Below are 24,096 nucleotides of genomic sequence, written 5' to 3'. Positions count from 1 at the left end.
CTTTTTATCCACTTAAAAACAGCCATCCCCCCAGACCACTTAGGGAGATTTTGCACGGTAATGTGGCCGTGGGCTGTAGCATATGGGCAGTTGAGGGCTTGGCGACCACAGCCACCACAGGCTTGGGGACCTGGTAAGTGGGTTAGGGGGTTGAGGTTAGGCGCTCGCGTGGAGACTGACCCTCTGAGGCTACCCACATGCAACGGAGGCTACCCAATAGCCCTCGAGGCTACCCACTAGCCCTCGAGACTACCCACTAGCCCTCGAGACTACCCACTAGCCCTCGAGGCTACCCACAAGCCCTTGAAACTACCCACAAACCCACCGCCTATTCACAAATTCCTTCCCTTGGAATTTCGCTCTGAAATTCTTAACCTTCCTTAAATTACCCTCAAAATAATTATCCTAAACCTATACACTTAAGCACCTAAGTTAACCAGCTTGGTTAAAGCTTTGCTGAGCCTTATGGAGTTGCAGACTCCATAAAGTATCATTATAACTATTCAATCTCAACTAATCACAAAATGTTGCAAATACGGAACTAAATAACGGGCGATGAGATAGGCATTAATGATTAAATACTGTATGGAAGTTCTTTATACATAATATTGTATGGGTGGTGTATTCAAATAGGCATATATATATATGTATATATATATGATCTCTCGATTTTTTTTTTCATCAATGGGTAAGCTTACCCATTGGCAAGGCAGCTTAGTGTCCCGTCAATGGGCAAGTTTACCCATTGGCAAGGCAGCTTAGGCTGGGAAAGGGAGAAAGAGGTACGCGCCGCAGTATTGTCTGTTGAATGGCGTCCGCCCAGAGACGGCAATCACAGTATTTCTCTGAGTTTGTTTATGCGTGCCTCAAAGGATTTCATTTATCTAATTTGTCTCTGTCCCTTAGACGCTACAGTATGTAAACAATCGTTGCCGTCTAGTCTGTCTCACGATTTGATGACCGTCTTTTTTTATTTTTTTAGGGGGGCCAACCCATAAAATTTTACGAACCTAACCAGCACTTATGCTTTTAATTTCCCTAATGTACTGGAATTTTGAAGCTGCGCTGAGACGGGCTGTGTAAGAACAGGTTGTGTATGAACAGGCTGTGTAGAACAGGCTGCTCTCCTGTGGATTTGTGCATTGAAATATGACGATAAAGTGAGATCTCTGTGTATTGAGAGAGAGGCATCAGAGGTAGAACTACTGGACGACTGAGCCAGAGGGCATGAGGGGAAGGGGGAATTGTGTGAAAAACCCCAGTTATGCTTCAGTGGAAGCCTCGGGATCCTTGTGGGTGCAGTAGTACCCCAGGTTGCAATTCTTTTAACCATGTCGTGGCGTAGTTGACTAGAGCGCGCGCCTGGGAACACCCACCGTATAAGTTCGAACCTTCCACATGGCTCCTGTAGGATTTGTTCATTGATATGTCACAATAAAGTGATTTTTCTGTGTACTTACATTATTAATATCTACACTCTCTTCTACCGCTACTAACCTATAATTACTACTACTACTACTAGCCGCTCAATTATTTTTAGTTTTTACCGTGTCCTTCTTGCAAGGTCCGCGTTCGATTCCCGATAATCTTTATATTTGTGGTCCCTGTGCATTCCTGAGGGAAGTTGACTGTACTCGCGAAATAATTGTACTTTTTTTGTAATAATGTGTAATTAATAGCTTATCTAAGCCTAGTACAGAGTTTCGTAGTTACGATTGCAAGGTCCGCGTTCGATTCCCGATAATCCCAGTGGCTGCATGGCCAGTCCTTTCACCCCGTGCCCAAGCATCACCTTGTAATTAACCTACTTTATTCCTATACGAAACATGCTCGCCCTCTTAACATACAAACTTTAAACTTCAAGTACAATGTCTCAAATGTTTCTTACATTATTATGTTTAGTTTTTAAGAATCTAAATTATATTCTACGCACGTCTCATCATTGTAATTTTAATATATAAGATTGTCTATAAATGGCTAATTATTCAAATTTTATGACCGTGTTCAGTACTACTTACTGATTAAATTTTGTTTGTGGAGAGGAAGGAAAGGGATTCAATATAGTTTATGAAATACAGTTTTCCAGAAAATTATAACAATACATAATACGTATTTTACACAAACATACGTATACGATTAGCTATACACATTTGTAAACTTACTGTACACGTATTGAAAGGTAATACATAATCGGACCCCAGGTACGAAAACAATACAGCCAAATTAAAAGTACCAGCATTAAAAAGCTTGAAGTGAAAAAAAAGAAACTGTTCTTACATAAATCAGGTAAATATGACTATATAGCTCTACCCAAATTGGCCGCGAACGCAATTGCCTCCTCAAAATTCCTTTCAAGTTAGAAAAAAAACAAAATACGACTCGTACAATAGTGAAGAATCGTACTTGCAGTAGCCTGGCCATCACGTCCCACAGTAATACCTTGTGCTACACACTAGTGTACTACAGACCTCCCTCCCTCAGCGTACCTCACACCACACTCCATTCACTATAATTGCGCTAATTTTACCTGTCACATCTATACAGAGGGTGAATGCGGCAAATCTCCTACCCTCGTTACATCGCCAAATGTATTACTGGCCCCCACAACCTGCCAAGCTAAAGCCTAGCCACTAGCACGCTCATCTCCCGCTGGGTTCACCTCTCTTGCTTGGGCTTGCCTGGACCACGCTAAATTAATTCACTTTTTTCTGGCGGTAATTTTTTCTTTTCATATTATTTTTGTTTTTACGAATATACTATGTTATAAAACATTTATATTTTTGTCTAATTGATTATTTACTAAGTTGTATTCTATTCATGTTCTTTTGTGGTAAAGGAAAATGATTTAAATGCAGCGAGAAAAATTGGCCGACCAGGACCAACAGCCGAATAAGAAAGACTTGATGAACTTGTCCCTAGAGTAACGTCAATGGTAAGGTTTCCTTGTCAGGTTGGGGAGTAAGAATAGGAGAGAGTTCAATATTAAAATAGTATGGTTTCGAATTTATTTATTTGCTAACCTTTATTTCATATAGCGCGTATGCACTATAAAATACTGTACTGCCTTCTGTAGCAAATAAAATAATAAAAAATACTGTACTGCCTTCAGTAGCAAATAAAATAATCACGCAGCTAAAAATAATCATACCATACCTTTCTCTATCGATAACCTAGCAGCCCTAATATTATGTAACCTTTTCAAGAAATGAATACCATCAAATTTAATAGTTACAGATAATTTTTTACAATATTTTATATAAATTATCCACTTAGTTAAAGAATCAGATATGGCGCTTATTTAACAACAGAATAAAATTAAAAGATTTGGCAAATATATATACATATATATATATATATATATATATATATATATATATATATATATATATATATATATATATATATATATATATATATATATAATTATAAACCTAAATAGCACAGAGGCATCACTTTCAAATACTTTAAAGTTCCAAATGCCCTTGCTGGGTCTAGAACCTCTGCCCGCGTGATGTAAAGTACTGTACCACTGACTGTACCGAGTGCTGTACCACACAAGAGCATGGGAGAGTCTATATGAACTCCTGTAACCCCATGTCCGAGTGCATTCGGGTTATGTGGTCAACTATTTCACCTAGTCCAGGTTTCTTTTAGTCAGCCAAGAAACGCTGCGCACACAACATGGCTCTATCATGTACCACATAATATCTACGCACAAACAGACCTCCGCCAGATATTCTGACGAAGTAAAACTAAAATAATCGACAGATAGAACGACCACAGAAGATGAGACATTGCCAAGGCAGTATTTTATCACACGCTCTTATCAACTATCAACAGCAAGTTTACACTTGGGTACATTTTATTATGATCGAACCCAAGGCATTATGCTGCCACCTCACACCAACTGCCCCAGCGGACAAGACTGGACCTTACCTCATACCTCAAGGACCTCATCTTACCCTACATAGTGTACTCATCTCATCTTGAGGTTATCTTGAGATGATTTCGGGGCTTTAGTGTCCCCGCGACCCGGTCCTCGACCAGGCCTCCACCCCCCGCCCCCCCCCCCGGAAGCAGCCTGTGACAGCTGACTAACACCCAGGTACCTATTTTTACTTCTAGGTAACAGGGGCATAGGGTGAAAGAAACTCTGCCCATTGTTTCTCGCCGGCGCCCGGGATTGAACCCGGGACCATAGGATCACAGCACCAGAGGTGCTGTCCGCTCGACCACCGGCTCCCCTGAAGTCTATATCATAACATCAACTCTACAAAAAATACATAGGCGTCATAGGCTTCCTAAACAATGTTTTATATAGAATTTAAGAATTCAAATAACTTGGCTGAATTTAAGAATTCAAATAAGTTCACAAAGGAGTTTTTCTTCTACAAACCAGGAAAACACTTAACATTTATACAACAAGTCTTCTGATTTACGCAAGTTTAAAGACATTTTTGTTTTCATTTGTTGCTTATCATTCAGAAAAAAAACATTAAACATTGTATTTCTCTGCAGATTCCCTGTTCTTTATATATTTAGTATATATAAAAGGCAAGTTTTCAATATTCTCAAATGTTCAGCACATTACATAGAGAGGTCGGCCAGTTATGTTAGCAGTCTCATCACAGACTTGCAAAATCAATTGAAGAAAAAACATGAAGGCAAATTGGCCTTATATTTATTATATAACACGATCTGACACTGTCGTTATAATAGAAATTGATTCCCGAGGTCTATATTGCCAGCCAAACGCTTCATGGGACATGAAAATGCACATTATAGCGTCACTATAATCGCTATAGCCATATTCCTCTGAACGCATTAGCGTCACTAATTCTATATACTTATAAACTAAAGTAAAGAGCGATTTTGGTACTTACTGGCGATGCCTTGTAAGCTCATAGAGTCGTAGTGGCGCCACATGCCGTGGTTCATCTGGGCGTAGGCTGGGTACGAACTGAAGGGCGCCTGTAGGCTCTGGCTCCCAGCCCCTTGAAGGTACCCCTCACGCCCACAGTTGAAGCCCAGCGGCGTGGAGAAGGTTTGATCCGTGGGCGGGGCTGTGGGCGCCAGAGCGGTGTGGGCGGGAGACTGCCACATGGACGGTGACGGGGTGGAGGGCTGAACGAGCTGGGCGGAGTACGAGTTATAGGGGAGCATGTGGGTGTGGGCGTGGGAGGTGTACATGGTCGGGGACAGGAGGTTTTGGCCCCCCTCCTGGCCGTAGCCGCCCGCGCCTCCAGGGGGAAACATACCCGGCAGCTCCACCCCGGCTGTGTTTGCCCAGGGGGGCTCCTTGGACTCTCCAATACCTTCCCGCCTCACTCTCACTCCACGCTCACCTACCACTCTCACGCGGCCCTTCGATGAGGTTCTTCTCTCTCCTCCGGAGTGAAGGGTCAGGGGGGAGAAGTGACGGTATAACGCTATTGACAACGATTATAGGAACACATCGAAGCTCACTTACACAAGACTTGTAGAAGGCACAGCGGTATGCCACTTGTGGTTCGCTAATCTACCACACGGATGAACTGAATGACAAGTTTTCACTTCACACAAATAATGTTTCAGTATTTGGGAAAGAATGTGACGAGAACGTTCACTATACGGCCAGTAAAGACTAGAAACGTTCACTATATGTATAAATAATAAACCACGATCACCGACAGTTGAAAAAACACGATCAACATTCACTATATAGGGAGAAGGCACGGGTAGCGTTCTGAGTAGGCAATAAAGGCACGTCCCACGTTCAGTGTACGTTCAGAAGGCACGATAAATGTTCACAGCGGAGGTGTAAGGCACGTCGGCGCTCAGTGTATGTTCTACAGAACGTCGGATTCGGGTCTCTAGTGTACGTTCAGAAGGCACGAGAATTGTTCACAGCAAAAGGGGAAGGCACATCGGGCGTCCAGTGAACGTTCAGAAGTCACGATGAACGTTAACACCGGGGGAATAAAGATGACGTTGGACGTCCAGTGAACGTTCAGAAGGCACGGGGAACGTTCAGAGATGAGCCACCTGGGCGCGAAGAACGTTCACAGCAGGAGGGATGGGGTCACTTGGTCTTGGCGGGCACTGTGTGGGCACTGTATGGGCGCTGTGTGGGCGCGTCTTGTGTACTACTATGGCACAGCTTGGCTCCCCTCTGCTCTGGCTCCTGTAAAGATAAGAAATATCAAGTTAAAATTTGTTACCAATAGGCTGCAATGCATCGAACATGATAACATTAAAAAAAAAACCTAACCTGTGCTTTTTGTTTTAGCTAGACAAACATTTTTTTTTAAACAAGCCGTCGGCTTCCTGTCCTCGTCGAGGCCACTGGAGAAATAGTGGCCCTCAGGTAAATTCAGGTAAAATTTTGGTAAAAATAATGTGAGCCTACAACAATAACCGATCGAATATGTATATAGCAATCAATAACAACATTCATTTCTGGAGGTTAGCCTCATAGGCTAACCTCCTATAGCCATTTCTGGCAGTTAGCCTCATCAGTGTTATAGTTGATTGTGGTCATCATGACCAACAGCAATAAATATAGACCTAGATAAAACTACTAAACAGGGGAGCTAGGCTAAAATACTCAACTAAACAGGGAAGAGCTAGGATAAAACGCTTCACTAAACAGGGGAGCTAGGCTAAAAAAAAAACTAAACAGGGGGGAGCTAGGTAAAAATACTTCACTAAACAGGGGAGCTAGGCTAAAATACTCCACTAAACAGGGGTGCTAGGCTAAAATACTCCACTAAACAGGGAAGAGCTAGGATAAAACGCTTCACTAAACAGGGGAGCTAGGCTAAAAAAAAACTAAACAGGGGGGAGCTAGGTAAAAATACTTCACTAAACAGGGGAGCTAGGCTAAAATACTCCACTAAACAGGGGTGCTAGGCTAAAATACTCCTCTAAACAGGGAAGAGCTAGGATAAAACGCTTCACTAAACAGGGGAGCTAGGCTAAAATACCCCACTAAACAGGGGGAGCTACAGCGCCAAGATAATATTACATATCACATTCCACTGCAGCATGAATTACTTAACCAATTCACGTGACATAACACAGTGAAGATAACGAATCCACTTCGTTAATTACAGCAATTATACTGCAGTAGACTAGCGGTCTAACTTTATCTTCAACCCCCTATCATATTATGATCAACGTAATTTTGATGTGTAGGTCCAATTAATATTCATGCCGAATTATATCGTCAGGATAGGCCTATGGGAATTTATTATCTAAATAATATCATAGTTCTCCCCCGATAGTTCATTGTAAAGGCTTACTGTACTTGTTTTTTCCAGAACAAGATCAGCAAATAATTTTGCTCGGGTTTATAATTGTAGGGAGAGGCAGTGTATCAGACTGCTTGCTCTTAGGCCTCCAAGCCAAATGCCAGGATGTCCACGCTGTCACCCATTCAGTTACAATCCAAAGTTAACGGTGTTTAACCGACCGCGTCACACTACAAAGGTGAAGCCTGGCTGGAGTCTGGCTGCACAAAGATGAACCATGAAGGAACGACACCCGTTCGTTCCACACCTGGCCAGGTTTTCGAACCTGGTCCACTCCCGCAATGCGAGTGGAGTAGAGTGCCAGCCACCGCACCACACCGGGGGACTGAGCCCTGGGGTCAGAGCGTCCTCTAAGCTCTAGACACTGTGGCTCAAAAGAGAGAAAAGCACCAAAATGTTTTATGCAATTACGTCAGAGGCTCAAAAGGACTACACTGATATACATAATACGATTAAACAAATTCTAAATACATGGCAAAGAGATGGTGCTGGACCATTGCGCCAGGCAGGCAGGCAGGCAGTCAAGCAAGCACGATTAAGAGTCATCTGTGGCCTTGGTTATCAGGGAGGAGGCGGTAAGGCATGCAGGCACAGAGCAAGCGTTGGCGGAGTGACCTCAGCTGACAAGCACACATATGCTTGCAATCCTTGGGGGCTGTAGCAGCTGTTTGCACAAGGGAGCAGGTCTTCGGCGTCCTAGCACCTAGCAAACCTGGATGCAAGCACTCGCTGGTAGACGATTTTGCAAATAGTAAAGGAGTGAACCTTTAAGTTGGAAAAGGAGGGAACTTAGTAACTACAAAGGGAGACAGCACAGCAAACCAAGAAACAGGAATTGCAAAGAGTGTGGTTTTTCCCGTAAAAAAACCAGGCGTTCAAAATGAGTAAGTAGACAGCAACAGCAGCATCAGCGAGGCGCAAGCTGCTGCAAGCAGTGTCCTTGGCCGTCCACCGGAGTATGCATGACACTATTATATAGGAGACAGTAATGGCAGAGGCTTCCAGCTCCCTGATTACACAGCCGGCGTCCATCACCCCCACACGAGTCTAAGCGACGCAAATGATATCTGACGCCCCGCAGAGTGACTGGTGGCGAGGGAGGGGTGTCGGGTGGTGTTAGTGGTGCTAGGTGATGGTGCTGAGAACATCCTTACACGGTGTTACGGTGCTGCTAAGCTTGTCAGGTAGTAATACATGGTGCTAAATGGTATCGGAGTGATGCTAGAGATGTTAGGTGGTGCTGAAGTATATTAGGTGGTGTTGGAGGGGCACTGAAGTATATTAGGTGGTGTTGGAGGGGCACTGAAGTATATTAGGTGGTGTTGGCGGGGCACTGAAGTATATTAGGTGGTGTTGGAGTGGTACTGAAGTATATTAGGTGGTGTTGGAGGGGCACTGAAGTATATTAGGTGGTGTTGGAGTGGTACTGAAGTATATTAGGTGGTGTTGGAGGGGCACTGACGTATATTAGGTGGTGTTGGAGGGGCACTGAAGTATATTAGGTGGCGTTGGAGGGGCACTGAAGTATATTAGGTGGTGTTGGAGGGGCACTGAAGTATATTAGGTGGCGTTGGAGTGGTACTGAAGTATATTAGGTGTGTTGGAGTGGTACTGAAGTATATTAGGTGGTGTTGGAGTGGTACTGAAGTATATTAGGTGGCGTTGGAGTGGTACTGAAGTATATTAGGTGGTGTTGGAGTGGTACTGAAGTATATTAGGTGGCGCTGGAGTGGTACTGAAGTATATTAGGTGGCATTGGAGTGGTACTGAAGTATATTAGGTGGTGTTGGAGTGGTACTGAAGTATATTAGGTGGTGTTGGAGTGGTACTGAAGTATATTAGGTGGTGTTGGAGTGGTACTGAAGTATATTAGGTGGTGTTGGAGTGGTACTGAAGTATATTAGGTGGTGTTGGAGTGGTACTGAAGTATATTAGGTGGTGTTGGCGGGGCACTGAAGTATATTAGGTGGTGTTGGAGTGTTAAGAGGGATGCCGGGTGGAGTTAAGGAATGTGATTTTAAGAAATGTCACGCGATGACCACTGCCCCTACGGAGTGTCCGACGATGACAATTAATACATCTTGGTGTTACACGATGCCAAATATGTATTTTGATAGTGTTATGAGCTGCCATGATGAGTAGTCCATGGTGGAGCGTCACTCAGCCCGAGTGAACACACTAGCCATAACAGCATGTAGATGCAACCCCTCCTCTTTAAAAATAACCTCGTATGCGCACTATGGCCAAATTTGGACGTAATTTGAAATGAAATCGGTTGGAGGCAAACCGGTGATTAGGACCCTAATATTTGACAAACGAAGTAATAGTAGATGTAACAGTAGCAGGACACATAATGCTAACAGTAACAGTTAAATATAAACGTGTGTCTTGGAGAACACAGATAAAACAATTTCAATAATATATAATAACAAAATAACATAGCGTCCGTAAAGTTGGTAATGCACGCTCTGATGGCGCGATTTTTAATATGATAATGTTGGTAATATAGCAGTAAAGGAAACTATACTGTCGTACACAGAGGTGTACGACGGGTGTACACCTATACCTATGTGCTCGCCATATGCACACTTAGGTTGCCTTACTTCTTTACTATGTTTATGACTAAAGTATACTTGCTGTTTGTTCAGTATAAAGCTCTTGTTTGCCTTAATACTTATCACTGTTGCGACACATGGTATATCACCAGTGTATGCTGTATGTATGCATAATGCCATCAAATTGTATTTTGTTGTATGAATGTGCCTGAGGACCTGATCCCATTGTAAATGCATCTTTGACAACCTATTAGTATAGTTTGGGGTGAAATCAGTAGCATCCGGATAAAGAAAACGAAGTTCACTGCCAAGATAAAAAAAACGTTGATATCTCTTTATTTCATTTATTCAATTAAATATTAATATTTCCAATATTTGGTTTCAAATAAGCATTGTTCAGCTCACAAATACATATAAATTTACTGGTGTGTGGCCGAAGGGATTGGATTGGTGTTGGGATTGAGGCCACTTCAGTTGCTTAGTGACCAACCAGAAAGATATACTTTATCTTTCTGGTTGTATACTAAAGATATACTTTAGTCCAGGACTAAAGTATATCTAGTGTATACACACTATATCTATAGTATACACCAATTGGTGTATACTTAACGGGGTTGACAGCTGGGCCTGGCTGTCTAAACCAGCTGATTTCTGTTTACATTAATCAGCTGTTCTTGTTGACACTGGTCAGCTGATGTTGGGGTAGTAAGTTGTTGCTGTTTTTAAAGGTAGCTGTAGTTGTTAGTTAGTGGTAGCAGTTGTTAGGTGATGTTAGCGGTGTTAGTCCTAGTTAACTATTCTTGTTAGTAGTGTTTGTTGATATTGGTCGTGGTGTTAATAGCTGTTTATTGATGATTATCAGTCTATATTGGCGATTATTGATAATTAATAGCTGATAATGGCGATTATTGATGATTACTAGCTGATAATGGAGATTACTGATCATGTTTATTGTGCCGGACCAACCGGGCTGTGGTGGATACGTGGGCCTGCGGGCCGCTCCAAGCAACAACAGCCTGTTGGAACAAGCTCTCACAAGTCAAGCCGGGTTTGGGGAGTAGAAGACCTCCCAAAACCCCATCAAGCAGGTATCAAGGTACTAGCTGATATTGGCGATTATTGATGTTGATTCCCTTTAGTTGATATCAGTGGTTGTTAATTGTTGCTTAAGTTGTTGTTGTTGGTTTCAGTGTCAAAGTCGATACTGTTTGTTAGTTGATCTTGTGGTCAGTTGATGGTGATTGTCAGTTGATGCTGATGATTATTAGTTGATACTCGTGATGTTAGTTGAGGCATTAGTTAAGTAATGTATGGGTGATTGTGAATGTTAACTAATGTATGGGTGATTGTGAATGTTAACTAATGTATGGGTGATTGTGAATGTTAACTAATGTATGGGTGATTGTGAATGTTAACTAATGTATGGGTGATTGTGAATGTTAACTAATGTATGGGTGATTGTGAATGCTAACTAATGTATGGGTGATTGTGAATGTTAACTAATGTATGAGTGATTGTGAATGTTAACTAATGTATGGGTGATTGTGAATGTTAACTAATGTATGGGTGACTGTGAATGTGAACTAATGTATGGGTGATTGTGTGAATGTTAACTATTGTATGGGTGAGTTTAAATTAATAATTGAAAGTGTTAGCTGATGTTTAGGACCTTTTTACCTACATTCACCGTTATCACTATATAAACAATATTACCAGAGAAGTAGTAATTACTTTGCATTTGTCAGGGTTAAAGTCTAGCAACCATATATCCGAGTGTAAGTGAAGTGCACCCAGATGCTTCTCACTGATATTATATCGTCCGCAAAGAGGAATATGAATGTTCCAATTACCACTATCAGGTCGTTGATATTAATTAAGTAATTGAGATCTACACAATGAACAACTTTAATGGGATAATGTAATCACTTAAAATAGGGCAAGGAATTATCAGGAGAAAGAGCCGAACCATTACGACGAAAAAGCATTGGGATCAGGATAAGGATTTAGAATGGGACGGGGGGAAAGGAATGGTGGCCAACCACTTGGACGGTCTGGGATTGAACGCCGACCTGCATGAAGGGAGACCGTCGCTCTACCGTCCAGCCCAAGTGGTTGGGCTTAATATAGAGGAAGACATTGCTTTAAATGACTAAATGTTGGGAAGGCGGGAGTGAAGAGATAGCGCTAGACCAAAGCAAGCACATCTAGGTGAGTAGACACATACAAGCACATTTGGTTAAATACAGAGAGAGGTGAGGTAAACAGCCCCTGTCACCCATTCAACCCAGCCGCCAGACAGGCAGGCAGGCAGGTAGGCAGGCAACTAAGGCGGGTAGGTCAAACAGACGGGCAGATGAGACAAGTAGGAAGGCAGACAGGCAGGCAGATGAGGCAGGCAGCTCAGGCAGGGAGGCAGGCAGGCAGGCAGGCAGCTCAGGCAGGCAGGGAGGCAGGCAGGGAGGCAGGCAGCTCAGGCAGGGAGGCAGGCAGGGAGGCAGGCAGGCAGCTCAGGCAGGCAGGGAGGCAGGCAGGGAGGCAGGCAGCTCAGGCAGGCAGGCAGCTCAGGCAGGCAGGCAGGCAACTCAGGCAGGGAGGCAGGCAGGGAGGCAGGCAGCTCAGGCAGGCAGGCAGCTCAGGCAGGCAGGCAGGCAGCTCAGGCAGGGAGGCAGCTCAGGCAGCTGGGGCAGGCCTGGTGGAAGGGGGTGGTGTTGTGGTGGCGGAGGTGCGGGGTATCAGATAGTGTCCGCTGGAGACACGACACACCACTGCCGCCCAGCATACGAATGGTTCCCTTATTACTGTGGATCCCGCTAGTCCTCTCCCCCCACCCCCCTCACCCTCCCCCCACCCCCCACAACCGGCCACCACCACCACCACCACCACCACAACCACCACCACAACCACCACCAACGGCCAGCTAACGACACACTCGCCCATTCCACCACAACTTTAACAACCACCATTTCTCCACACTCTAACAAGACGTAGTTGAATTACTCAAGCCAAGAGGAAGCCACCAGTCACCTGGCTGGCTGGAATGGCGGGTATGAGGTGCATAATAAAGAAACTGAAACTAGCTTCATGCTCATATAACTGTATTATCCTTACTAATATACTTTACTAATAAGACAGGAAAAAAGTCCCGGGAGGTTGTTCTACGACCCCTTTAACCCTTATGGGATGACGACTCAATTACACCCCCATCCCCCGCACCCTGCTCCCCCCCCCACATGTCACCCAGGTTAGGTTGGGGGACTAGTGGGTGGGTGTGGGTGGAGGTCCGTCCCGCCCACTCGCCGCTCAGGTGCCACTATGGGCGGTTTGCGCCTCTTTCTTATCTAAGTCGTTCCCTGAGCTGTGTAATGTGGCGAGGCCCTGATGGGCCGGCAGATCTGCTGGTGTGGGGTGAGCAGGTGTGGTGTGGGGTGGTGTGGGGTTATCTTGAGATGATTTCGGGGCTTTAGTGTCCCCGCGGCCCGGTCCTCGACCAGGCCTCCACCCCCAGGAAGCAGCCCGTAACAGCTGACTAACACCTAGGTACCTATTTTACTGCTAGGTAACAGGGGCATACGGTGAAAGAAACTCTTCCCATTGTTTCTCGCCGGCGCCTGGGATCGAACCCAGGACCACAGGATCACAAGTCCAGCGTGCTGTCCGCTCGGCCGACCGGCTCCCCTAAGGTAAGCAAAGGGTGGGTAAGGGTGGTGTGGGGGGTGTAGAGCCTACCTTACCTTGCGATGGTTCCAAAGCTGAGCGTCGTGGCGGCCCGGCTCCTGGTTGGTGGTCTGATCAACCAGGTAAGTGTTTGCCCTTAAATTACCTGTGTCCAGGCTGCAAACAGCACTCCAGTGCTGTTTGCAGCCTGGAGCGATGTCAACAGCAACGCTGCAAGGAATAGTTCACAGTCGAATGCTGACTTTGTTTTATTAACAAATCACTCATTATAACAGCATTAGCTGTATTTTCAGCCGCACACACAAACACACATCCATACATACATACATACATACATACATACATACATACATACATACATACATACACGGATGGCGAAATACTAAAGAAAGTGTTCACGACTTTTCATAGACCAAAGCTGGAATATGCAGCGGTTGTATGGTGCCCATATCTTAAGAAGCACATCAACAAACTGGAAAAGGTGCAAGGACATGCCACTAAGTGGCTCCCAGAACTGAAGGGCAAGAGCTACGAGGAGAGGTTAGAGGCATTAAATATGCCAAAACTAGAAGATAGAAGAAAAAGAGGTGATATGATACGTACAAAATAGTAACAAGAATCGATAAAATTGATAGGGAAGAATTCCCGAGACCTGGAACTTCACGAACAAGAGGACACAGACTCAAGCTAAGGAAGAAAAGGTGCTGCAAAAACATTAACAAAATGTCTTTTGTAAACAGAGTTGGAACAAGTTAAGTGAGTCGGTGGTGGAGGCCAAAACCGTCAGTAGTTTCAAAGCGTTATACGACAGTGCTGGGGAGAGTAATTGTTCTACAGTAATTTCCTCTCCACGGCCTACAAAGTGGAGGAAAGATCCCTAAAAGAGATCACTGAGAGGAACGTTACCCCCAACTGACGTCAACCAAAAGATAAAACTAACACTATACTATAAGAGTAAGAAAACCGCCAACCTGCTAATGAAGAATTCTCCCGACACCAAGAAAGACGCCTTGAAGGAGACCAACGTTGTCTATACGCCTTTACGTGCCCACTTGGGGGATTGTCAGCCCCAACGATCTCAGTATATAGGCAAGACAACAACGTCTCTCTCTAGGCGTTTAACAATGCACAAACAACAGGGCTCCATCAAGGAACATATAATCGCCACACACAACGAGACGATCACGATTGTCCCATACGATTACTCGTATGGGCCAATAGGCCTTCAGCAGTTACCTTGTTCTTATCACCAGGGATATTTTGACGAGCAACACCGAAATAATTGATAGACACAATGACAATAGAAGATCAGACATCAGTGAAGCGCTGCGTATCAAGAAATCCAGACCAGCAATCAGTAACCAGTTAATACACAGTTACTCTCTACCCACCTCAAGACCCAACTCAGAAGCAGGACCGAGTGACCCTGCAACAGGAACGGAAGAAATCAGACTAACATAAACTGCCAACATGTTACACAGTTAATGATACTACCCCATTAATACAGTATGTCATTCATCCATGTCACCTACCACCTCACCATACAGTATGTCATTCATCCATGTCACCTACCACCTCACCATTAGAGGATATAATCTGGTGCTAACACAGAAGAATTTGTCTTTGAGAATGTAAGGCGAGACTTTACGAAACGCATCACTAGGATTCAGACCCAAATAATAAGTAAAAATGAACTTAGGAGAGTTAATTTTTCATCTTCCTGCTTCAGTGGTGAAGAATATAAGGAATATCGAGAAGATTCGCGCCAGAATAATAAACTTAAAACTTATTGTCGTTTTTCAACATAATATATATGTATATATATATATATATATATATATATATATATATATATATATATATATATATATATATATATATATATATATATATATATATATATATATATATATATATATATATAGGGAGGGTACCACCTCTGGTGCAATTGTAGGGACCCACAGCCTCAAAGAAGGGAACACAGAGCATTCAGAGAAAAACTTGCCATTTAACTCTAAATACGTATGAGTTCTCCTTCCACACCCCTTTTTTTAATGTTGAACACTTTATTATACAAGGTTATACAGTTACATATATACTTGTTTATAAAAAATGAATTAAGAGGACATAAGGAGAAGTTTGTTTTCTAGAGACTGTAGATATCCTCGAACTCCTCCGACGCCGGGCAGGACCCGAGGACGAAGCGGTTTGTCATTTTTCGTGATATATATATACTCACCTACTTACGCCGGGCTCAGGTGTGTGTGTGTGTGTGATAGGATAGCACACACCTGTGATCAACCTGTCGCCACCCTATGATAACACCTCCCCCCCCCCCAAGTGTTCTATGAGAGGTAAAGCCCATTACCGTACTTGTAGTGACTCTAGAGGGACTGACGTCTTCCCCATTATGACCGGTCTCCTAGCACTGTGTCCGACCTCCAGGCATTGTGTCCGACCTCCAGGCATTGTGTCCGATCTCCAGGCATTGTGTCCGATCTCCAGGCATTGTGTCCGACCTCTAGGCATTGTGTCCGACCTCCAGGCATTGTGTCCGATCTCCAGGCATTGTGTCCGATCTCCAGGCATTGTGTCCGACCTCCAGGCATTGTGTCCGACCTCCAGGCATTGTGTCCGATCTCCAGGCATTGTGTCCGATCTCCAGGCATTGTGTCCGACCTCCAGGCATTGTGTCCGACCTCCAGGCATTGTGTCCGATCTCCAGGCATTGTGTCCGACCTCCAGGCATTGTGTCCGACCTCCAGGCATTGTGTCCGATCTCCAGGCATTGTGTCCGATCTCCAGGCATTGTGTCCGACCTCCAGGCATTGTGTCCGACCTCCAGGCATTGTGTCCGATCTCCAGGCATTGTGTCCGATCTCCAGGCATTGTGTCCGACCTCCAAACATTGTGTCCGAGCTTCCTGGTCGTATTTCACCCTTGAAGGTGTGGGGGTGGAGCTAGGTGCACGCTCCTGGGACTTCTGCTTTGCGGTCCTCCCACTTGTTGACGGGTCGTACAGGGTCGTACAGCGTCGTACAGCGTCGTACAGCGTCGTACAGGCTGCGGGTGTTTCCTGACACTTCTTCCGACTCATTTGTGTGTATCCTGGTGCTTCTTGTCTTAAAAAAGGCTGTCTTTGTCTGTCTTATATATTATGGTCAGTACCGTGTGACACACACAGTACCGTGTGACACACAGTACCGTGTGACACACAGTACCGTGTGACACACACAGTACCGTGTGACACACACAGTACCGTGTGACACACACAGTACCGTGTGACACACACAGTACCGTGTGACACACACAGCACCGTGTGACACACACAGTACCGTGTGACACACACAGTACCGTGTGACACACACAGTACCGTGTGACACACACAGTACCGTGTGACACACACAGTACCGTGTGACACACACAGTACCGTGTGACACACACAGCACCGTGTGACACACACAGTACCGTGTGACACACACAGTACCGTGTGACACACACAGTACCGTGTGACACACACAGTACCGTGTGTGAACCAGGTAGTGACACACTGCTCACCTCCCCAGGAGGAGGGGGGGGGCAACACAGGTGTGGGACCCCAACACATCTGTTCCATCCTATACAACATTTGTCAAGGAGACACCTGTACTTGTTCATCTCCACCTGCGTGCGTGTGTGTGTGTGTGTGTGCGTGTGTGTGTGTGTGTGCGTGTGCGTGTGTGTGTGTGTGTGTGTGTGTGTGTGTGTGTGTGTGTGTGTGTGTGTGTGCGTGTGTGTGTGTGTGTGTGTGTGTGTGTGTGTGTGTGTGTGCGTGTGCGTGTGTGTGTGTGTGTGTGTGTGTGTGTGTGTGTGTGTGTGTGTGTGTGTGTGCGTGTGTGTGTGTGTGTGTGTGTGTGTGTGTGTGTGTGTGTGTGTGTGTGTGTGTGTGTGTGTGTGTGTGTGTGTGTGTGTGTGTGTGTGTGTGTGTGTGTGTGTGTGTGTGTGAGATCCGGTACTGTGACCAGGTACTGTGATCAGATACTGTGACCAGGTACTGTGATCCGGTACTGGGACTTTTTAGGTAATTCAGCGCCATGTTTTCCACATACAGCTGGTAATTTTACATCAAAGTCGTCAATTACGTCTAAGGCGACGTGGATGACGGAACGACGCCCACCGTTGTCTCATTACACAAGGGTTCGCACCCGGGTCCTCTTACTGGCGAGGCCAATATCCTATCCTCCAGACCAGAAGGGTTAATGGTCTCGGATGTACTTTCAAGACCAGAGTTAGGCGTCTCGGATGATTTAAGTGGCGTGTAAGTTGTTCACAGTACGACCACAGTACGACCACAGTACTGTGAACTGGTCGTCGTGGTTGAGGTTCTCCACAGGATTACAGTGTCAAGGGGAAAAAGTACTTCTTGCCACCATTTTGGTCTCAAGTTCCAGTGTTTTTAAGGTCATTGTTGGTCTTAGAGCGACTAAAACTTGGTTTCGGTCGCGCCAAATCCACGTCTCAGTCGCTGATTGGCTTCTGTTATGTAAACAAAAAGGGTGATTGGTGCCTCCGAAATTCCTTCGCGGCTGATTTACTTCTCGGGTTTTAATTGGCTATTGTAATGTAAACAAAAATGGTGATTGGTGAATTTGCTTCCTACTAGCTGCTAATCAATTTAACACAGGAGATATAAGTAAGCTTGTAACAATATATCAACTCAAAAGTGAACAGAAAGCAACGGACACAAATGGGACAAGATGTGGGTGAACAAATTATTTGTGGAACAAATTACTATCAAAACATAATAGACGGAGAGTCGATGGATTGTTTCAAGCGTAGGTTAGACATATATGAATAAGTTTGGGTGGATATAAATATTTTGCATAGAATATATTTTGAATAGAAAAAATATATATATTTTGCTATAGACGAAGCTGCCGTCTATAGCAAAATAGACCTTCTGACTTTTCCTTTCCTTTTAATTTCTGAAAGGAAGTAAGATAGACAATGACTACTTAAACCTATCTGTTATATATTATTAAGCCTTGGCTGCGCAATCGCTTCCGGTGTCACAAACGGGCGCTAATTGGCTATTAAAACTTTCTGTTGCCCGATATTTCACCTCCCAATCTGTGATTAGTTTGCATAATATAACCCACTGATTGGCTGCAGCACTATAGTCTCTATAGTCTATTTTCCCGTCAAGATCTCAACAGTGACTTCCTCATGTCGAGAAAGACGAGGATAAATGCACGTGGATCCCACAATATTCACAGCTGATGGTGTAATGTATTGCCCAATTGAACTTTCTATCAACTCTCTCTCACACACACACACACACACACACACACACACACACACACACACACACACACACACACACACACACACAACCATCTTTTAGTGTCAGAGTGGTTGACATATGGAATGCATTAGGCAGTGATGTGGTGGAGGCTGACTCCATACACAGTTTCAAGTGTAGATATGATAGAGCCCAATAGGCTCAGGAACCTGTACACCTGTTGATTGACGGTTGAGAGGCGGGACCAAAGAGCCAGAGCTCAACCCGCGCAAGCACAATTAGGTGAGTACACACACACACACACACATATAAGAAATATAAGAAAATTCACCTTCGCAAATAGAGTGGTAGACGATTGGAACAAGTTAAGTGAGAAGGTGGTGGAGGCCAAGACCGTCAGTAGTTTCAAAGCGTTATATGACAAAGAGTGCTGGGAAGACGGGACACCACGAGCGTAGCTCTCATCCTGTAACTACACTTAGGTAATTACACACACGACCTGAGATCACATGTATGCGGCCAGACTGTTGTTGCTCTGAATCCCAGCAAAACTCATTTGCATATTTCACAACTCATTTATATCCGTCTCTTTATTAGCAGAGACGAAGTGAAACGGATGTTATCGTTCATTAATTCTTTCTCGTGACATGAGACCTTTCTCAGTCTTTCTCAGTCTCGTAAAATGAGACCATATTGTAAAATGAGACCATATTGTAAAATGAGGCCATATTATAAATGAGACCATATTGTAAATGAGACCATGTTGTAAAATGAGACCATATTGTAAAATGAGGCCATATTATAAAATGAGACCATATTGTAAAATGAGACCATAATGTAAATGAGGCCATATTGTAAAATGAGGTCATGTTGTAAAATGAGACCATATTGTAAAATGAGACCATATTGTAAAATGAGACCATATTTTAAATGAGACCATATTGTAAAATGAGACCATATTGTAAATGAGACCATGTTGTAAGATGAGACCATATTGTAAATGAGACCAAATTGTAAATGAGACCATATTGTAAAATGAGAATGAGACCATATTGTAAAATGAGACCATATTGTAAATGAGACCATATTGTAAAATGAGACCATGTTGTAAAATGAGACCATATTGCAAAATGAGACCATATTGTAAAATGAGACCATGATGTAAATGAGACCAAGTTGTAAAATAAGACCATATTGTAAAACGAGACCATATTGTAAATGAGACCATATTGTAAAATGAGACCATGTTGTAAAATGAGACCATGTTGTAAAATGAGACCATATTGCAAAATGAGACCATATTGTAAAATGAGACCATGATGTAAATGAGACCAAGTTGTAAAATAAGACCATATTGTAAAATAAGACCATATTGTAAAATGAGACCATATTGTAAATGAGACCATATTGTAAAATGAGACCATATTGTAAAATAAGACCATATTGTAAAATAAGACCATATTGTAAAATGAGACCATATTGTAAATGAGACCATATTGTAAAATGAGACCATATTGTAAATGAGACCATATTGTAAAATAAGACCGTCTCGTAGAGAGACCGGCGCGGTGACCTGTGTAAAAACCGGATCAACGGGTGTGGACACCTGCGGGTACCTGACTTCCGGTGAACCAGATAATGAGGAGCTGATTAGTGCGTCCTTACACCCCCCCGGGTCGTCACCACACCCCGGGTCGTCACTACACCCCGGGTCGTCACTACACCCCGGGTCGTCACTACACCCCGGGTCGTCACTACACCCCGGGTCGTCACTACACCCCGGGTCGTCACTACACCCCGGGTCGTCACCACCCCCGGGTCGTCACTACACCCCGGGTCGTCACTACACCCCGGGTCGTCACCACCCCCCGGGTCGTCACTACACCCCGGGTCGTCACTACACCCCGGGTCGTCACTACACCCCGGGTCGTCACTACACCCCGGGTCGTCACTACACCCCGGGTCGTCACCACCCCCCGGGTCGTCACTACACCCCGGGTCGTCACTACACCTCGGGTCGTCACTACACCCCGGGTCGTCACTACACCCCGGGTCACTACACCCCGGGTCGTCACCACACCCCGGGTCGTCGCCACTCCCCGGGTCGTCACCACACCCCGGGTCGTCACCACACCCCGGGTCGTCACCACACCCCGGGTCGTCACCACACCCCGGGTCGTCACTACACCCCGGGGACACCCCGGGTCGTCACCACACCCCGGGTCGTCACCACACCCCGGGTCGTCACTACACCCCGGGACACCCCGGGTCGTCACCACACCCCGGGTCGTCACCACACCCCGGGTCGTCACCACACCCCGGGTCGTCACCACACCCCGGGTCGTCGCCACACCCCGGGTCTTCACCACACCCCGGGTCGTCACCACACCCCGGGTCGTCACTACACCCCGGGGACACCCCGGGTCGTCACCACACCCCGGGTCGTCACCACACCCCGGGTCGTCACTACACCCCGGGGACACCCCGGGTCGTCACCACACCCCGGGTCGTCACTACACCCCGGGACACCCCGGGTCGTCACCACACCCCGGGTCGTCACCACACCCCGGGTCGTCACTACACCCCGGGTCGTCACCACACCTCGGGTCGTCACCACACCCCGGGTCGTCGCTACACCCTGGGTCGTCGCTACACCCCGGGTCGTCGCTACACCCCGGGTCGTCGCTACACCCCGGGTGGTCACCACACCCCGGGTCGTCGCTACACCCCGGGTCGTCGCTACACCCCGGGTCGTCGCTACACCCCGGGTCGTCGCTACACCCCGGGTCGTCGCTACACCCTGGGTCGTCGCTACACCCCGGGTCGTCGCTACACCCCGGGTCGTCGCTACACCCCGGGTCGTCGCTACACCCCGGGTCGTCGCTACACCCCGGGTGGTCACCACACCCCGGGTCGTCGCTACACCCCGGGTGGTCACTACACCCCGGGTCGTCGCTACACCCCGGGTCGTCGCTACACCCCGGGTCGTCGCTACACCCCGGGTCGTCGCTACACCCCGGGTGGTCACCACACCCCGGGTCGTCGCTACACCCCGGGTGGTCACCACACCCCGGGTCGTCGCTACACCCCGGGTGGTCGCTACACCCCGGGTCGTCGCTACACCCCGGGTCGTCGCTACACCCCGGGTCGTCGCTACACCCCGGGTCGTCGCTACACCCCGGGTCGTCGCTACACCCCGGGTCGTCGCCACACCCCGGGTCGTCACCACACCCCGGGTCGTCACCACCCCCCGGGTCGTCACCACACCCCGGGTCGTCACCACACCCCGGGTCGTCACCACACCCCGGGTCGTCACTACACCCCGGGTCGTCACCACACCCCGGGTCGTCACCACACCCCGGGTCGTCACCACACCCCGGGTCGTCACCACACCCCGGGTCGTCACCACACCCCGGGTCGTCACCACACCCCGGGTCGTCACCACACCCCGGGTCGTCACTACACCCCGGGTCGTCACCACACCCCGGGTCGTCACCACACCCCGGGTCGTCACCACACCCCGGGTCGTCACCACACCCCGGGTCGTCACCACACCCCGGGTCGTCACCACACCCCGGGTCGTCACCACACCCCGGGTCGTCACCACACCCCGGGTCGTCACCACACCCCGGGTCGTCACTACACCCCGGGTCGTCACCACACCCCGGGTCGTCACCACACCCCGGGTCGTCACCACACCCCGGGTCGTCACCACACCCCGGGGACACCCCAGGTCGTCACCACACCCCGGGTCGTCACCATACCCCGGGTCGTCGCTACACCCCGGGTCGTCACCACACCCCGGGTCGTCACCACACCCCGGGTCGTCACCACACCCCGGGTGGTCACTACACAACACAGAAGATAGAATCTCCATAGCTTCTACTCTAGTACTCAGACAACCAATGACTGACCTGCTCCCTCTTGACTGACCATCACCCAATGAATGAACGGTTCCCGCATGAATGAGTAACCAACACACTACACAATGTTTACAATCCGTCAGCTGATTCAAACAACAAAGCGAGAGTGAGAGGGAGGGAGGGAGAGGTGCTCACCTAACTGTGCTCTACTGGGGGTCACAGAACACCGTCTGCAGCTCTTTCAAATGTCGTAATGTAATGCCAGTTTCCTTATTACCTTTGAACGTGTGTATGGAGTTAATATACCTTCCAATTCCTCCTCCAGTGTATTATATCTGCTTATCTAGGGAAGCTTCCATACATCTGTATGCTCATTGGAGTTCTTGATCTGGCAAATACCATATAAGTCGTGATCATGTCTCCTCTTTCATCTATGTTTATCGTATTCCTGATCCCTCAGTTCTGGAAGCAGTGTCAATCTTTTGTTATTCTATCCTTGCCAGGGTTACAGGCTCGAACTGTGTTCTCGTAAAGTTTGGCAGCAAAAGTATATAATATTGTGTTTGTACTCTCCTAGAAGTACTTCTAGGAGTAGCCTGCTTCTACTTCTGCAAGTAAACAAAACCACCATAATTGAGTAAAGATGTAAACGTTTCGTAAGCAGTGGCGCAAATACTTGATGAAGTTCAAGTTCAAGTATGTTTATTGAGACAAGAAAGAAATACATCTCAAAGGGATAGAGTAGCTTAGGCTATTTCTACCCCCTCTACTTGATGAATCCTGGGCCTGCTTCTCTAATCCAATCCAGTTTCCTCCCAGTTATCCCTGCGTGACTGTGTGGATAAATCCCCCCCCCCCCCGTCCCATCCCAAATCCTTATCCTGATCCCTTCCAAGTGCTATATAGTCGTAATGGCTTGGTACTTTCCCCTGATAGTTCAATTCAATTCTGACCATCCCGGAAGTTACAATCTGTCCATCGTGGTCTTTCCGGCTCCATCGGTGGTGGACCCGTTGTCGTAAACCTCCGACAGGTTCGATACCACGACTTGTACTCTGACGAGCCCTGAAGAAAATGTATATATGCTGGTTAGCATTGTAAATGAGTGGCCACGTCTGTGGTAGAAAATAATAATAAAAAAAAATAAAATAAAAAATAAAAGAGCATTGATAATGGCATCTCTAGCGGCCACCATTCATTAAGGATTTATGCGTCCACTAAACGAAACCTCTCCATCTTTCCTCACTTATTAAAGAGTTTACGAGCTTTGAAGCGATACGAAGTTATTGTTTATAACAGTAATAACTTTGGGTTGTGAAGTTTTCCCACGTTCATAACTTTGATAAACGTAAACACAGCCGCCATGATTGATGAAAGATGTACAGGCTTCGTAAGTGTCTTGACCCTGGGACCATCACTGACGAGCTTAC

The 24,096-nt window shown here is 46.3% G+C and overlaps 2 protein-coding genes across 4 annotated transcripts in view; one reads left to right on the top strand and one right to left on the bottom strand.

Annotated features, from left to right (window-relative positions):
* LOC123766794 (transcription factor GATA-4) overlaps positions 1-24,096 on the bottom strand; it is a 237,973-nt gene that overhangs the window by 40,532 nt on the left and 173,345 nt on the right. For all 3 annotated transcript variants that reach the window (XM_069307561.1, XM_069307560.1, XM_069307562.1), the window contains exon 4: positions 4,884-6,163. In XM_069307561.1, the coding sequence (XP_069163662.1) occupies positions 4,884-5,256 (373 nt within the window). In that variant the 5' untranslated portion in view covers positions 5,257-6,163. The remainder of the gene's footprint in view (positions 1-4,883; positions 6,164-24,096) is intronic.
* LOC123767030 (collagen alpha-1(III) chain-like) lies at positions 13,585-22,671 on the top strand. Its single transcript, XM_045756511.2, has 3 exons — positions 13,585-13,644; positions 15,968-16,468; positions 20,458-22,671. Exons 1-3 carry the CDS (start codon positions 13,585-13,587, stop codon positions 22,669-22,671), a joined length of 2,775 nt encoding a protein of 924 aa, XP_045612467.2.

This window comes from Procambarus clarkii, chromosome 60 (assembly GCF_040958095.1).
Source record: "Procambarus clarkii isolate CNS0578487 chromosome 60, FALCON_Pclarkii_2.0, whole genome shotgun sequence".
Classification (NCBI taxonomy): domain Eukaryota; kingdom Metazoa; phylum Arthropoda; class Malacostraca; order Decapoda; family Cambaridae; genus Procambarus; species Procambarus clarkii.
Note: the sequence above shows the minus strand (reverse complement) of the source record. Positions and strands in the feature narration are given on the sequence as shown.

Coding starts and splice junctions, on each gene's coding strand:
- LOC123767030 (XM_045756511.2), top strand. CDS start 13,585: ATGGTTCCAAAGCTGAGCGTCGTGGCGGCCCGGCTCCTGGTTGGTGGT. Junction 13,645..15,967: donor TTGGTGGTCTGATCAACCAG/GTAAGTGTTTGC, acceptor TCCGACCTCCAG/GCATTGTGTCCGACCTCCAG. Junction 16,469..20,457: donor GTCGTATTTCACCCTTGAAG/GTGTGGGGGTGG, acceptor GGAGCTGATTAG/TGCGTCCTTACACCCCCCCG.